The 17,189-nt window shown below is 50.3% G+C and overlaps 1 protein-coding gene across 5 annotated transcripts; it reads right to left on the reverse strand.

Moving 5' to 3' along the window:
* Nucleotides 1–4,648: 4,648 nt before the first annotated feature.
* Nucleotides 4,649–15,973, reverse strand: Znf488 (zinc finger protein 488). Of its 5 annotated transcripts, none has more exons than XM_041662338.1 (4): nt 15,904–15,973; nt 15,244–15,344; nt 12,105–12,324; nt 4,649–7,143 (listed from the first exon to the last, which is right to left on the reverse strand). In XM_041662338.1, the coding sequence occupies exon 4, from the start codon at nt 7,037–7,039 to the stop codon at nt 6,026–6,028; it is 1,014 nt and encodes a 337-aa protein (XP_041518272.1). In that variant the 5' UTR covers nt 7,040–7,143; nt 12,105–12,324; nt 15,244–15,344; nt 15,904–15,973; the 3' UTR covers nt 4,649–6,025. The 5 variants fall into 5 exon arrangements, with proteins under 5 accessions (XP_041518272.1, XP_041518274.1, XP_041518275.1 ...); XM_041662340.1 differs by having other exon boundaries at nt 4,649–7,267; XM_041662341.1 differs by lacking the exon at nt 15,244–15,344 and adding an exon at nt 15,385–15,404 and having other exon boundaries at nt 15,904–15,943.
* Between the last annotated feature and the right edge of the window lie 1,216 nt (nt 15,974–17,189).

The raw sequence follows: 17,189 nt of genomic DNA on the forward strand, positions 1-17,189 counted from the left end.
CCTCTCAAAGAATAGAGCAGGCTGGCACCACCGGTGAGGGGATAGGTGGGACCTCAACCCGCATCTTTCTGCCTGAAGATTCCAATGTTTCCATCACATTCCAGTATCCCCTGGACCCAGACCTGGAAAGGGAACTTGAAGTTAAAAGACACAAAGGTTCTCTGCATAGCAAAGCGAGTCAGTCTTCCTTATGTGAGCGTCTCATGGTACCTACCTGGAGACAAGGATAGAGTGAAAGAGAAAAGGAACAACACACACACACACACACACACACACACACACACACACACACGTCCCAGAAACTCACATCTGCACTTATTACCAGCACACTCTCAGGTCCATCAAGCCGAGGCAACTCCTGTCTCCAACTTAGCATCTTGGACTCTCCCATACATTGCTTTCAGACACTCAGACCTCTTGGCAGACACCCTCTCTTGCCCAGGCCCCTCGGTCACACAGACACCAGAGTCTGGTGAGCTAATATCTGACATTACTCTATTATTGGTACTATCTGTCATTCTTTCTCTTGAACTGAGCACCCAGCTTGGTTCCTGTCCAGGCTTTTGCCTCATATATGAGCTGTAAGGGGTTGATCTTACTGAAAGGCCTTGTTCTCTAGGGGCATTCCTCTCAAGGATCAGACTTACCTGTCCTTTCCTACAGACCAGATGGAGAAGGAGCTTAATACTATAAGCGGAACGGGATGGGGCAACCCCCATGACCTTGGTCTAGGGTGCTGGCGTGCCCCTGAGAGTCCAGCTGGTTCTAATAGTCCGGGTGTTCCCGTCACCTGCAAGGTTAGAGGATTGTAAGAGTCCTAGGCTCCAAACTGGTTCTGGGGCAAGACATGCTGTTCTCTGTCAATGCATCAGGGATCACGCTCCATTCAACAAGGAAGGGGAGAAGAGCATATGGAGATCCCCACAGAACCCCTATCTTGAGACTAGGCCAACACAGCAGAAGAGAGGCCCCTGATCTTTCTTTTACCTTACTGTGCCCAGGGTCACCTCCATTACCACGTGAAATGAAAGGAAGTTAGGCATGCTAAATTCTTTGTAGGAGTCTAGGCAGTTTGGATGCTCAACTTACTAGACCTGGATGGAGGTGGGGATGCCTTGGACTTCCCACAGGGCAGGGAACCCTGATTGCTCTTTGGGCTGAGGAGGAAGGGGGACTTGATTGGGGGAGGGGGAGGGAAATGGGAGGCGGTGGCGGGGAAGAGACAGAAATCTTTAATAAATAAATAAATTAATTAAAAAAATTCTAGTTCTGGGCCAGGAAGCTCTCCCTCAAGTCTCCACAGGGGGGCACTTATGTACCACCTACTGGTTCCAAAGGGACTAAGCTGCTGCCACCTGGCTTAGGGACCTCAGCTCTGCCTTGCTGGCTAGTGCTGAAAATAGTCTCTTAATCTCAGGATCTTAGAATAGCAAGGGGACCAGACCCGAGAGGTTCCCTGCCCCCAGCGCTGGGACACACAACATGGATGAAAGAGGGAAAGCTAAATTTAAAACCTCCTCCTTTTCCTTCGCATCCCTCATACAAATGATCTCTAAACAGTCTCACCTAAGAAGTGTCTTAAATCATATCACATCACAGAATAACTTCCTTAAAGGAGGAAGGGGCTATCTTAGCGGATTTATATTTCATTTAGTATATTACCATTAAACCTGTAACAAGACTTGTAAAAAGAAAATTGTGAAAATGGCAGGGATAAGGGAAATATCTGGAGAAATGGCTTACGGATGTTTCTAGGGGGCGCCATCTTTTCCCTGGGGATGAAGGAGGCAAGGGCTGATTGGGTTTTTCACGCTTTCATCCTGAGTAGCCTGTCTTCTTCCAGAGCTCATGAGGGGGAGGGCCAGGAGTGAGGTTAGAAGGGTTGGGCCTTGCCCCAGCCCATTCAGCAGCTAGACGTCTATCAGACTCGGGGGCAGCAGGTGACGGCTCTTTCATCCTCTACACTGACTTGGATTAACAAGTCTATGCCACGTTGCCCGTGTCACTCGCATTGCCAGGATGCACAGAAAGGAAGCAAGGTATCAAGATCCCAGTCCTCGTCCAGGAAACCCTCCTCTGAGTCACCCCAAGAAGGCACTCATCTGCCCATCTGTGTTAAACAGCAGCTGAGTTAGTCGACCACTACTTCCTTTAATCCCGGGCTTGCTGTTCTCTCTTTTAGTCTCTTCCAGGCCATGCCCCATGGGAACTCACTGCCATCGAGGTGTTGAGGGGTTGGAGTGGCACCCGGTTATGCTGCTCTCTCTTTTATCCGATTCCAGGTTGGACCTGAGGAGGCTCCCCCCAGGAAACCCACCCAAGCTCTTGATCAAAGACCAAGGTGTGCCACCGCCATGCCTGCGCTCTGGCACCTTCGCCTATATGCGTTTTCCTAACCATATACTTACGTTTAGATCCCTGACCTAAAGATCCAGGAATCTGTAACAAGCTCAGAATGAGGACCTGGCATCATAGTGGTTGGAGCTGTTTCCAAGATGATAGTCAAAGAAAACCTCAATGGTGGTCTAGACTCAGTGCTCTAAATGCTCAGGATACGAATGCTCAGGATACGGACTGGGTAAAGACCTTGTCTAGTAAGTTGAATTCAGAATGCCTTATTTCAGTCTCATTTCCAAATTCTTTTTTTTTTCTTTTTGCGTGGCTGCAAACTGAGCCTTGTGTCTCACACATACTAGGCAAACACCCTACTACTGAGTCATAAGCCCTTGCCCCTAAGGACTTCTTAGAAGCCTTCATTTTTCCAAGAATTCTTTTATTTGTTATTTACGGATGTGGGAGTGGTTGTGCTCCGTGGGTGCCCACACCCCTGAGGCCACAAGAGGGTGTCAGATTCCCTGCAGCTGGAGTTTCAGGCCTGTGACAGCTCAGCGTTGGCGATGGGAACCCAGCTTGGGTCCTGTGGAAGATCAAGAACTGTGGACCACTGATTCATCTCTACACCCTGGAAGGAATAAGTGAACTGTGTATAGGAGCAGCTGCCCCCTCTGTTCAGGCTGCTATAAAAAAAAAAATCCCTAGACTCAACGGTTATGAACAACAGGAATCTATGGCTCACAGTTTTAGAACGTAAAAGAGGGACAGGTGTCAGCAGATGAAATGTCATATGTGAGGACCTCCTCCAAGGTCGGAGGTTGTTCTTTTTCAGCCATGACGTCAGAGAGAAAGCAGGGAGCTGAGACTTGAATGTGAATTTTGAGGAATGAAAAATATCCAGGCTATTTTTTTATGAAAGAGATAACTTAGGAAGTCAGAGTTTAAAGTGACATGAAGGAGGAAGCCACAAGAGGAACCTTGATTTCCAGAGAAGCCTGGGAGTCCAGCGTGCTCACGCTGAGGAAGCCTGGGAGCCCAGCGTGCTTACTCTGAGGAAGCCTGGGAGCCTAGGGTGCTCACTCTCAGGAAGCCTGGGAGTCCAGCGTGCTCACGCTGAGGAAGCCTGGGAGCCCAGCGTGCTCACTCTCAGGAAGCCTGGGAGCCCAGCGTGCTCACTCTCAGGAAGCCTGGGAGCCCAGCGTGCTCACTCTCAGGAAGCCTGGGAGTCCAGCGTACTCACGCTGAGGAAGCCTGGGAGCCTAGGGTGCTCACTCTCAGGAAGCCTGGGAGCCCAGCGTGCTCACTCTCAGGAAGCCTGGGAGCCCAGCGTGCTCACTCTGAGGAAGCCTGGGAGTCCAGCGTGCTCACTCTCAGGAAGCCTGGGAGTCCAGCGTGCTCACGCTGAGGAAGCCTGGGAGTCCAGCGTGCTCACTCTGAGGAAGCCTGGGAGTCCAGCGTGCTCACTCTGAGGAAGCCTGGGAGTCCAGGGTGCTCACTCTGAGGAGCTGTGTCACTAACAAATCCTAAGTCATGAGCTCCTGAACATTCCTGAACTTGTAAATCTGAATGACTGCCAAACAGCTTGTGTTGGCAACAATCCTAAGCATCGTCTGCACCTTTTGGCAGAACCATCGCCATTCCAAAGAGATGGCATAGAAACCGTGGGTCAATCCACTGTGCCAGACATAAGCGTGGACATGCTCTTTGACAGATGCCATCTCCTGTCCCCCAGTGCCAACACCAGAGTTGTCAGGAACAAAGCCAGCGTCAGGCAGATCATTCATTTATTAACTCATCCATTTATTATTTCTTTCAGAAGATACCTGTTGAGTGTCTATTGTGTGTCTGCCTTGTCCAAGGTGATGGGAATACAGCAGGGAACAGACAGCAAACTCCCGCTCCTTCTAGCCAGGAGCACTACAGTGAACAAGGCAGATCTGTATGCTACTTAGTATACAGGACGGAGAAAAGTACTCGAGTGGGGTGTGTGTGTGTGTTTGTGTCTGTGTGTGTCTGTGCCTGTGTGTGTCTGTGTATATCTGTGTTTGTGTCTATGTGTGTCTTTGTGTTGTGTGTTTATGCAAGTCTCTGTGTGTGTCTGTGTATATCTCTGTGTGTGTTTGTGTCTGTGTGTCTGTATTTGTGTGTTTATGTAAGTCTCTGTGTGTGTGTCTGTGCCTGTGTGTGTCTGTATATATCTGTGTGTGTTTGTGTCTGTGCCTGTGTATATCTGTATGTGTCTCTCTGTGCATGTCTGTGTGTGTTTATGTAGGTCTCTGTGTGTGTGTGTCTGTGCCTGTGTATGTCTGTATATATCTGTATGTGTTTGTGTCTGTGTGTGTCTGTCTCTGTGTGTTTCTGTAAGTCTGTGTGTGTGTGCCTGTGTGTATCTGTGTATGTGTCTGTATGTGTTTATATGTCTATGTTTGTGCACAAGTAGCAAGAGTAAGTTGAAACTTGACATGAAGAGACTAGGCCAGACTCAAGTTCCAATCTTTGAGTCATGCCATACTCCATGACCATGCTAGCTAAGCAGACATGCAGCATGCTGGAAAAGACAGCACTCAGATCTGGCGGCCACAGGGTTTTGTTCTTCCACCGATACACCAGAGTGGTGGCCTTGGGGAAGTCATCAACCTTTTCAAGTTTGTCCCATAGTGTTGTGGGGACGTATGAAAATATAAAGTGCCCCCTGGGGACCTCATTCTGAGTGCCCTGCAGTTGCTCTTGCCTGCCCAACTCAGGATCACAGGGAAAGATGGACCCAGAAATCATGCTGAATTAGTGATGTATTTCTGTTTTCCTCTCCTCACATATTCACGCTGTGAAGACCCAGAGAACAGGACGGGTGAATTGCTAACCACTCCCTTATTGTGGATTCAGCCAGGCCACTTTCCTACTTGGTCACGTTGGACCTTGATTTACACTGACCCAGAGGTTACGCTTGTGACCCAGGCAGAGGCTGGGAATCTAGCTGGCATTTTGGCTGCCATCAGGTGTTCCTAGCTTCACTGTGTGACCCAGCAGGGACAGGGAATGCAGCCTGAGCATGTCTACCACGTCAGGCTCACCCTCAGCTTTTCTGCAGGCTCGTGGCATAGAAACACAGTCCTCATTCACCCGAGATTTCACAAGTAATGTAGCTGACCAGCGCACGCAGTGACCATGAGCCCCATGTGCTCAGTGCTCGCAACCTACCAAGAAACGAGCTGGTCACTTCCCAGACACCTTCCTCAAGACAGATGACATTCTGTTAATGCGCCACTTTAAAACAAGAGAACTGAGGGTCGGCAAGTTAAAGGAACAGATCCAAGTCCACAGCTCAGCAGTGAAAGAGCCCAGACTGAATTCAGGCTTGCTGGTCAGAAAAGCCAAGATGTTGTGTCCATGTGCTCCAGGCAGAGCAATGGGAGCAGAGCCAGGAACAGCCCTGCACCCCAGGTCATGGGTCCCCTTATTCCCTAACCCCATGAGCGAAGCTCACCATTTCAATGAATGGCTTTCCAGGAAAACACATCACAAAAGCCGGGGGACATCTGACAAGTTATAACTGAGCCATTCACCTCTGGGAAGCAAAGGAAACAACCTTGAAGACACCTGTGACCACCTACTCAATGCAGGCCAGGAGTCGCCCGTGCCTCACCACTGAGCACTGGATACTATGGCCATCGGGCTTCTCCTTAGCCATCCACTAACTGTGTGACGTCATATGTCTGGAAAGATGGTGGCGCTCCCGGAAGTACTCATGGCAAATGGGGCAAGTGAGAACTTCCTCTCTGCGTTTCTTCGAATGTGGGTCAGGGCCTCCATGCTCCCTTTTGTGGTGGGACCGCATGTGGAGGACCAGGTCAGCCGTCAGACGGAAGGCGAGGTTACACTTTGCACACCAGTTCTGAGTGGGCAAGCCTGGGGACGAGAGTGTGGGTGGCAAGAGAACCCGGCAGGCTGTGGCGGAAGGTGTCGAAGATATGGAAGCTTGCACCTGGGAGTGATCCAGCCATGGTGTGGGAGCCCCGTGGAAAGCATTGCAGAATAGAATGTTCTGGGACAGCATGTGCAATCTCCAGAAATCTCCCGTGAGCTTGAAAGCTGACAGCTGAGCCCAACATGGGATATCCACCGTAGTGATGAGTCCAGAGAGCTCCCATGGGCCCTCTGCGTTTCCACTGTCCGGAAACGCGGGGGAGCATGTGGGTTTCTCCACGGGACGCGAGGCTGGCCTCCTGAAAGCGCTTCTCTTCCCACTCCGGGCCGCACCCGGCCATATTGAGCACTCTGTGCCATCGACCGAGGCTCCGGGGAGATCCTGGGGTAGGGGCTGAGTGCCAAGCTGGCCTTCTGGGTCCTCTGGCTTCCTCTTCAGGGCTTGCATGTTGCCTGAGCTCTCCTGGAGACTGGACAGCTCTGTGAAGGAACCCTGCCTCTGCTCTGTGCAGGCCTTGTAGTCCAGAGGCCTGTCCATTCCAGCCTTGTCCAGTGCTGTTGATAGGCTCAGTTCAGAATGGGCCCGATCTTGGCCACCCTTCCCTGCAGCAGCTCCAGAGTCCAGGAGGCTTGCTTTCTTGAGCAGTCCTGCCTGAATCTGCTTAGGTCCCATGAGTCTCCATCTTTTGTCAACTGAAGGACTCAAAGAAGCTGCTTTTTCTTCAGCCATGTGATCAGAGGGACCTGACAGGCTAAGCAAGGTAGATGTTCCAGCGACCATTAGTCTATAGGGCTTTGGAGTTCCAAAGGACTGATCCCTAGCTCAAGGAGGAGTTATGTGATCAGAAAGTCCCCAGTGAAGCCCGGACTGGATGCACTTGACCACTGCAGAAAAGGAGAGCAACAGTGAGGTGGGCACTGGTCATTCAGTGTCCCCTGTAGGCTGACACCAGACAAACCCACTTTTCCTGGCCTTCCTTTGATGTCTGTGAAGTAGGAGCAGGGTCATCTGAGGAGAAAGAGAGGCAATGAGCTCAGATAGTTTAGACACCAGCAGCGCACAGAGGCAGCTTTCTGCCAGAGAGAGCCCTGGAGCAGTGACACCAGATGAATATGCCATGGCTCCATGCAGGGAAAGGCAGGGAAGCCTCAGAAACACCGATTGTGTTAACAAGTCTGGTTCAGAACCACAGAAGCTGGAGAGGTAGGGAAGGGAGCCTGCTCTGGGACAGAAAACGGGAGATCCTGACACTTACCAATAACCTGACCCTGCAGGGAGAAAGAGAGTACCACAGCTCCCCCTCCAGGAGATGTCTGGCCTTGACCGATCCAGAGTCCAGAGGAAGCCACAGGATGGGGGAGGCAATGTGGACAGTTCATGGCTTCACTACCTTGGTGCCTGTGGCATGCCTTTCCTTCCCTGTCTCCTACACTAGCAGCCCCTTTCTCTACATCACGACTCCAGCCTGCTTCCACTGGCTGTTTGGATTCCTCTGGACCAATCTTAGAGTCCTTGTCCCTGCTTTCCTCCTACTCCCACCCAAGCCTTGTATGGTCTGGTTGCTTTCCCTGTGGACCCTGCTCTGGCTGAGTCCATGCAGTGGCCACTGTTAGCTTTATGGGCTCTTTTCCCTGCTCTGGTCCCTGATAGGGAGTGGAGTCCTTTGGAAGTCAAGGACTTGATAGACAAGCCAAGGATTGGGGGAAAGGGTGGGTTTTTGTTGGAGGGAGACTTTGGGGCTGCTTCATAGAGACCTCGCTTTCACCTCACCTGGATATGGCCACGCTGAGTCACAAAAGCAAGCTATAGAGGGCTCACGGTACAAGTGGGTGGAGGAACAAGGGCAGCCACAGCGGGGTGCAACAGCAGAGGACGAAGGCCCCAGAGTCCCGAGGGATGCCAGTGCAGGGTCCTATGGACATTCTTCCCACACTGTGGGAGTTAACCACCAAACATGTGCTTAGAAATGACTTTTGCAAAGCCAAGGACAATGGCACAGGGTTTTGACCCTACTTCATGTTCTGGCTTTGTGGGAGCCTAGCCGGTTTAGATGCTCACCTTCCTAGACATGGACGGAGGGGGGAAGACCTTGGACTTTCCACAGGGCGGGGAACCCTGACTGCTCTTTGGACTGGAGAGGAAGGAGGAGAGGAGTGGGGGGAGGGGAAGAGGGGTGGGAGGAGGGGGAGGGAAATGGGAGGCTGGGAGGAGGCTGAAACTTTTTATTCCTTTTCTCAATTAAAAAAAAAAGAATAAAAAAAAAAGGAAGTGACTTTTGCTCCCAGTGCAGCTTATAACTCAGCACCACTTCCTTTAGGAGCTGCAGATGTCTCCTACTGTGCAGACATGAGGGTCGCTCAGGAGCCTGTCTACCAAGCAAAGCCATGGCCTCAGCACCCTGCCCTCTCCTGCCTTAGTCACCATATTGCCCAGCTGCAGCCCTAGGCACAGCCTTCCCCGGGCAGGATGAGAGCCACGTCTACTCTGCTGACCTCTCCGGCCCAGAAGAAAAAATTCTACGCTGCTGTCTACCCTCTGCAGCCCCCAGAGGAGTCCTAGGTGAGGCATACAGCAAGCAATCAGAGGATACTGTCTGGACCAAAAGGCCCCCAAGCTAGCCAAAAAGAGGAGGGAGATTATTGCCTCTTGGGACAATAGAGCAGATATTTGATCGTTTATGTCACCTAGCATCTTCCCAGCCAAGCCCTGCTCCTACTACTGAGGTTCTCCGTTGCTACTCGGTCCCTGTCTTTCTCTACTCCAAGTCTACAGCTATCCCTCTGATGGTGGGACTTACTCTAGCCCCTTATCCTAATTAATTCCCTCTCTGAGTTGGCCAGAGTGACTTTTGCCACTTCTATCCAAAGCAGTCTGACTGTTCTAGAAGTGACAACCCCACCCAACTCCGAGAGCTCGCCTCCAGGACTCTGTCAGGGAGGATGTCAACACAACACACACTCACATGTGCACACGTGTGAGCAAGCACACAGGCCGAGGCTAGCACCCAGTGGCACCATCCCTGCAGCCGTCAGTACTGGGAGAGCCTCTACCGTATTAGCCAAGTCTAGACAGCGTCAGCTGCCAGCTTGACTTTTCTGACAATTCTAATGTGTTTAGACCCACATTAGCAGGTTCTCTTGCTGGTTGGTGGGCTGATTTTAATGCCTGTTATCAGCTGTGCTAGGCCACTTCAGGTACTGAGGAACAGGCAAGGGCTTCTATAGGCGCTAGTGACCAGAGGGTCAGAGGAACACTTGGCAGGTGTGGGCTGTGTCTGGCCTCTGCCTCACACTGAGGCACAGTCCACTCTCCACCTGGCCTTGTTCCTGTCTAGAGCCTCCTCCTCGACACTCACCAGACTCACTCTTGAGCCATCCCACAACTAACTCTACTCACTTCTCCTCGACCCATGTCCACTGTCTACTTGTCCCAAAGCACTGGGCATCCACAGATGAACTAGCTTCTGACTGTGCCCTGGAGGTGCCATGGTTGAGAGGGAGACACCTAGGAGGCAATGCCATCGGCTCTCTGAGGAAGGCCTTCAGCACTGTTCCATCTCTGTAGGCCCATCCATCTGGTTCCAAAATTAAGAAATAGAACCAGACCCTTTCCTTTCACAGGTACTGGCAGAGTCACAGTGATGACTGGACCAGCATTCTAGAGGCTTCATCACTGGAACAACTTCCCCTGAGCCAGAGTATGCGGAAGTGACTAGGCTCCTTACTCCCCGGGACTCGGGGGCTAGTTGGGCAGCTGCATCCACTAGCTGCCTTCTGCCTCCCTGTGCAGGGAGCACACAGCACACACATCTCCCACCTGCCCCTTTCTTTCAGAAGTCCCCAAAGAGATTGAAGCAACATCAACCTTCTGAGAGAGTTAAAATACAGAAGTTACCCAAAGTGCAGGAAAGGGGACCTCAACACACTCTTCTCTGACTAAAGCGTTGGTTTGCACAGCCGCTATGGCAAAAATAAATGCAAACACAGTCGTACCCCCATGTGGGTCTGGGTCCCCAAGACCCTCATCATGCGTACTGTGTGCTAATGGGATTAATTGGATCACCTCGGCTGCATCTAGCATCAGACATCATGTTGACCAGTATTTTGAGAGTGCAGAGGTGACAGCAGGCACAGGGTAACCCTGAGCAAAGCAGCCAGCCCCTCAGTGTCCCAGGCCTCTACCTGCAAAATGTGCTAAAAACATCTCCAAGTCCATGCCTGATCTCCCAGGTGTAATTGGTTGATAAATTGCTCCTCCCTCTCTCAAATAATAGCAGGTCTGTTTGAATCCCCACAAATTTCTATTCCATGAGCCCAGACAGACACACATGTACATTTACATAGGCACACTTGTGCGCACACACACAAACACTTAACACAGACACTTAACACAGACAAACACACATATACGTTCACACAAACACCAACACACACATGTTCGCACAAACATATTCATACACATTAATACAAATACTCCCACGATACACTAAAGCACACACTCTGTCTCCTCTCTAATCTCAGATACTTCTCCAAAGTCAGCTGGGTCCAGATAATGTCATATCCAAGGATGTTCAAGAACCTGCATCAAAATTCCCTGATCTCACCTCTGCAGAGACCCTATAGTGCCACCTTCATGGTCCAGGCAGCATTTTTCAAGCAGAGACAGCTCATCCCGGGAGCCAGAACTTTCAGTGGCATGCGAGCAGAAATGACTGCCCTCTTCTGAGGGGCATGCAGGGCAGAAAGTTGGTCACCAGGATGCTCCATTACATAAAAAGAAAAGTGGTGATAATCTATTTAAGTGTGTATAGACCAGCAGTTCCTTGCATTTGATTTCATTTAATTTTCACACAAAAATTGTGGTGCGTTGTGTTTCTCAACTCAACATTTTTTGCCAACCTATCCCATGTCATTTTTGCTCAACTCCACAGGGCAGCTTTTGACACCACTGTGAATCTGGAGAATGCCAGATTTTGAGTTAGAGATCATGTCCCATTGATGCCATCATCCCAAACCTTAAAAACGGGGTGGGGGAGAAAAGGGGAAAAGAATAATGTTACTAAGGAGAAACCGAAAGAATTGGAATAGACAAAAGCAAACTAAAACTACATAGAGGAAGGAACAACGAAGGGTGTGTGTGTGTGTGTGAGAGAGAGAGAGAGCTATGTGTGTGTGCTTAGATGAGAGTGCACACCTATCAGCATGTGCATTTGGATGTACATGCCTTGGTACACGGGTGTGTGCACATGTATGTGGACACGTGGAATCTTTGCCTGCCTCCCTGAGACTACCTTTGGCTTGTGAATCAGCATTGTTTGGTGTTAACTGCAGGCAAGTCTCAGGATTTCCTGTAAAGCCTGTCCCGGGCCCTGCTCCCACATCTACCTCCATGAAAACTGCTGGATGGAAGCCTCTCAAAATGGAATATCATGTGAGGCTGCTATGGCTTACTCCTGCCAGAACCCTGCTGCCTCCGTGTGCTCACCTCTCCTGTATGGACTCCCAGCCCTTCCTTTAACACTGGCGTCTGTCTGAGGGCCGGGGTCAATCTCATTCTTCTGCAGCTGCATCTACATGCCCTCATCCCTGGACTTCCCAGATAGCCATCACAGATGGGGGAGCTCATCTCCACATGCCGACCACAGAGCTCTGTGGGTCGGAAGCCTGACCCCGTCTCCCACCTCACCTGCACCCCTGCCACCCTGTGTGTCTGTGGACCCGCGCCCTGCCCCTGCACAGCTGTTTTCTGGGCAGACTGGAACTGGCCCTTCCCCTTTCTCCTCCCGCAGACGCCAGCTGCCCTAGGCAGTGACGGATCTATGCAGCCCTTGTTCCTTGCTCTGCACCTCATATGAAAAGACTCTTTGTTGTCCTGGGCTATCCTCAATGGCCTCAGTTCATCCCGGGCTCTCCATCCTGACACTCTTTATGGGTGCGCATCACTCCATCATTGTATCTGCTCCACTAAAAGACTTTTCTTCTCCTTCTTGGCTCTGTTCACTCTGGTGTCCACAAGACACAAACTGAACAAAATGGTGCAGAGCCACTCGCTCCATGTTCTTCTTTCTGGAAAAAAAAAAGATGACATACTAAGACCCTCTTACGTTTCTCGGAGTCCTCAGATCATATGACAATCCTATGATCCGGAGTGCTTTCTGACACCAGGATCCCCAGATCAACAAGGTCCATGGCCCATCTTTCCTGCCACAGATACTTCTCCCCGTAGCACCTATCTCGTGAGCTGCGAATCAGGGTACTGCTATTGACTAACACAGCAAGTGCTACATTTTGAGAGATCAGTCTGTTTCCAGTTTTATTACTCACGCTAGGGTACAAACTACAGCCTCATCGGTCCAATCTCTAAAAGGCTCTGGTTACACTCTCCCAAGCAGCCTCGCTGTTCCCGCTACTGTGGAGCCCCATTTACATCATCAAGGTCAAGTGCACAGATTCTAGGGACAGAAGACCTGGACTCCATCATTCTCTGCCATTATCCGCACTAGGATTTCTGCTTCCCCCTCTGTAAAGGGAACGTGTGGATACTCTACCCCCATGGACTGCCATGAAGATCGATTACAATGGCCTATCTAAAGTGCCAAGGAACCTGGCTCAGCACTCAGTGCGAAGACAAATTGGGTGTCATGCTTATCACAAAGTGACAGTCACCTCATAGCTACCTTTCCATTGCTTGTGAACTCAAAGAAACTAGCACACGTTGCTGTTAAACGAATAAGCAAATAGCAAGGGCACTTCTTTCCTTGTGCTCTGTTTATAGACGCTAAGATTCTTGTTAAACTGGATGCCTCCGAGTCTGAAAGTCCTCTGAACACTGTATTAACTCTCATGGGTCTGAGTTGCAGTTCAGAAGCTAGTTCTGCTCCATGACACCGGACACGCTGCTAGTCTGTCTCATGCATTTGCTTCTCAGTCGAAACAAAAGAAGGCATTAAACAACCCCAGTGTTCCAGTCTTTGGGCGTCCCTAGTCTCTGGAATCTTCCCTTTTGGAAGATTCCAGAATAGAATCATGCATTCACATCTGTATAAGAATGATGAGCACCTGTGTTTTCTTGTGGGGAGTGCTCATATTTCTAGGCATCTCCCAGCTCTGGGATGTTAAAAACATTGGGAACATAAAAGCTTTCCAGGCTTTCATAGAGAAACAGAGCTGAGGGCTGTCTAGCCATCTCCTAGGGCTTTCCTTGTCCAGCTAAAGCTTTAGTCTTCTAGACTAAGGCTGCTCAAACTCAAGCAACGTCAGTTCCCAGGACTATAGTAAAGCTAGACTCAGGACTAACCCAGCTTGGCCATGTAGAGCCACAAACAGGTAGATGACATATCTTCACCCTCCACCCCCAAGCCCAGGAATCTTCAGAAACAGAGCCAATGAACTCAGAGGGCAAAAATGGTGCTTCACAGAGGCTCTCCTGGGTGGATTCAGGGTTAGCTATGGCCAAGGCTGGCCAGGACACTAAAGCAATGAGCAGTACTCCAATAAACATCAACTGACCAGCAAGTAGTGTTATCTAAGGTGATATTTCAACTAGAACTTGTGAGGCTGGATTAGCCCTATGGACTCAGATTCCAAGACGTAGCCTGAGCTGCAGACTCAGCCCAGCCACTCACTCAATAGGTGCAAGACCCAGGACAACCACTCAGGGTGTTAATCACCTTATAAATAATGCTGGAATAGTGATATCTACTTCAGGGTGCGTCTAGTTGGATTCAATGAGGGAGCGTGTAAAATCTCAATACAGGAAGATCTTGCTGATGGTACTATTGGAAAGGAAGGGCAGGTGTCGTGCCTAGCCAGGGTTTCACCTCCAGGGCAGCATTCACAGGATAAAGTACATGGCTTAACCACCAGGGTGGTCAACAGAGACCCTTTTATACTCAAGCAGTATCATTGTCTAAAGAGAAAAGAGTAGGGACATTTTTTATAAAGATATATATAAGATGAAGGGAAATAAAACTTAAAACCCTGAGACTCAAGACTTCGCTTCGTATACTTTTTAAATGGCTTATCTGTTCTAAACATACGTCGCCAACTCCTGGATTTCTGGAAAAGAAATCTGCCAAACAAAATTGCCATGCTATTCTAAATCAGCTGGAAAGCCCCCCTTTCCCCACTGCCACTGCCCGTTCTGTCTCGCTGACATCAGTGGTTGGAGGACTCACAAGACAGCTGCACTCCCTAACGCTGAACACAGTCTCCAGTCTGAAGCTCCCAACGGAACACAGTCTCTAGTCCAAAGCTCCCAGCTCATGCTCATCAATTGTCTTAACTCTTTAGTATAACATCACCTACTCTTCTACCAACCCCACCACCATCCTCATTGACCAGATTCTACTTCCGCTCAGGTTTGTGTGGCTTACAGGTTGTCAAGCTTCCTTTTCTGCATCAGTAAAAGGTTAAGCTGGCAGAATTATCATCAGAGGCACAATAAACGACAAGGTCAATTTAAATTGTGTCTAAGAAGCCAAGGCTGCCAACCTTAATGGATAATTAACATATTTGAAAACAAGCAAGTTTGTGTATGCTTTGTATGTGCTTTTGAATAGAAAGACATACCATAAATATCATTAAACGTGAAATTATGTTTTTGCCAAGACTAAACCTTTAACAAAGCGCTTAAAATAGCTTTGATATGAATGCTGCATTTGGTTCCCTAACAATTTAAGCGGGCTGACTCTCCTAGATTTCTTCCATTTAAAATGTGTGTAAGCTAATCTTTGAGGGTAACATGAAATGACTTCACATCTACCTCATGGAGACGAAATACACCCAGCCCTGGGCTCCCATTGTCTTCCTACAGTCCAGCCAAGAACACCACCGCCTCAGTGCCCCAGAACCTGACAGACACAGCTTGCCCAAAAGGCACGCATGATTGCAGCTGTCCCCTCAACGCTACTTGGCTTTCCTGGCGGGCTGTCTGTGCCTATTAGGAAAAAAAAACGGTTTCAAGGAAAGGACGCAGCATCTTACCAAAACAAGGTAATTTTTTTTCTGCTCATCCTGAAGACTCAGACATTAATGTATTTTTCCACACCAGACACTGAGTTTCCTTTCCAGATCTTGATAAATATCTGTTGAAGAACACATCTGTGATCAGGTCATGGTTCTTACCACGGTACTCAGCACAAGCCCTGTTGAGAATAATAGAGTGCAGGAATGCATGCATGAAAACATGAAATCAAGAACTACAAAACACGCGCGCGCGCACACACACACACACACACACACACAGACACACACACACAAAGAAGACAGTCTAGGAGAAAAACCAGACAGAATTATGTACAGAAAAGATGGTGGGGGCAGAGGGAAGAAAAAAGGAGGAAGAGAAGATTAAAAAAAGAAGAAGAAGAAAGGAAAGGAACGGGAGTGCAAGGAGAAACCGCCAATAAAGGTAAATTCCTACAAGGAAAAAAAGTGAGAGAACAGAGACACAAGAAGATGGGCTCCAGGGAGTGGACTAGAGAAAGATGTAGGCGGAGCAGGCCACAGATGGCAGGGAAATCCCGGTCCCAGAGCTAAGACTTGCGAATTCTGCCCTGGGTTGGGGGGGGAGGCCATGGGATGGAGAGGCATTTCGCCGCCGCCGCCCTCTCCCGCTGGCCAGTCTCCTGCCGGCGCGAGTCTCACCTGGGCTCTGAGCAGCGTCAGCGAGGCCGGCGGGTACCAGCTGCAGGGCGGCCAGCCTGAGCTGCTGAACTTGGCTGGGGAGCCCAAGGGAGTCCAGGCACCGCCTCGGGGGCGGGACCTTCAGGTCGCTAGCCCATTGGGTCCCCACCCCTGGCCTTTCTAAGCTTCCAGGGACCTAGGTCTGGAGCTGGACTCCCCCGGACTCTCCCGCCTGGCCCTCAGGCTCCAGAGAATGAAGGACAGTCTGGAGCTCCAGGCTCAGTCCTGCTGCGTTCGGAAGTCGCGTCTTCTCTCACCTCTGAGCTGTTGCACAGTGCGCTTCAGCATCTAGGCTCTTGAACCCTCCTGGCCCTGGCTGTAGTGACAGCTTGGTGGCGCGCGCCCTGCATGAGATGTACAAGGACCCGTCTGCTCTCAATCTGCTTTCCCCTAACCGCCAGAAAAGCCTCCTGGGCTGCAGTTTCACAGCGCTCTCCTGGCCTTCACTGGAGTATCCGCTGCCGCCCCCGCCCCCCCCCCCCCCCCCCCGCTTTACCAAGTTGTGACCAGCGGCGAGGTCCCTGGCTGCCATCAATCAGCAGGTGTCCTCCAGAGAACTATTCCCGAAAAAAGGGGTAGAGGCAGGCAGAAAGGGTCTCTGTGAGAGAGATGACTGAGATGGGTGCCCATAAGGCCATGTTCTGCAGGACCAGGGATTTTCCGGGAAGATGGGGTAGACTCAGGGGCAGGGTGGTACTTGGCCCAGCACTCCTGTGTATGAGCCCTAATGTTTGAACCTGCCTCGCTAATCCTCGTGAAGTCAGTAGGGAAAGGAGACTCCTTTGGGAGCTAAAAGGAAAACGCACCCAGTTCCCCAGCTCCTTCTTTCACTCATTGATGGACACAATTATTATGAGGTAACCAGGGATCCAGGATGCACTGAGATAAACAGCAGACTGTCCAAAGCCTTCCCCTGGGCTTCCGGAATCTGTTACCAAAGTAAATGGGAGGTGGGTAAGGTTGGAGCTGCACATCCCTTAGAATCACAGGTCTTAGTCAATGTTCTATTCCTGTGACCATGACCACGGCAACTCTTATAAAGGAAAGCATTTAGTTGGCGGCTTGCCTACAGCTTCCGAGGCTGAGTACATTATTATCATGGCGGAGAGCTTAGCTGCATGCAGGCAGGTGGTGGAGGAGTAGCTGAGAGCTGCATGCAGGTCCACAGGCAGAGAGGTAGACTCTAGGCTTGGCATGGGCTTTTGAAACCTCAAAGCCCATCCCCAGTGACACACTTCCTCCAACAA

The sequence above is a fragment of the Microtus oregoni genome, unplaced genomic scaffold (genome assembly GCF_018167655.1).
Source record: "Microtus oregoni isolate MIOR12 unplaced genomic scaffold, Mior012 000013F_ref0000133, whole genome shotgun sequence".
In the NCBI taxonomy this organism is placed as follows: Eukaryota; Metazoa; Chordata; class Mammalia; order Rodentia; family Cricetidae; genus Microtus; species Microtus oregoni.

What these genes read in the sequence shown, in the direction of transcription:
- Znf488 (XM_041662338.1), bottom strand. Translation starts at nt 7,039, where the DNA reads ATGGTCGCTGGAACATCTACCTTGCTTAGCCTGTCAGGTCCCTCTGAT.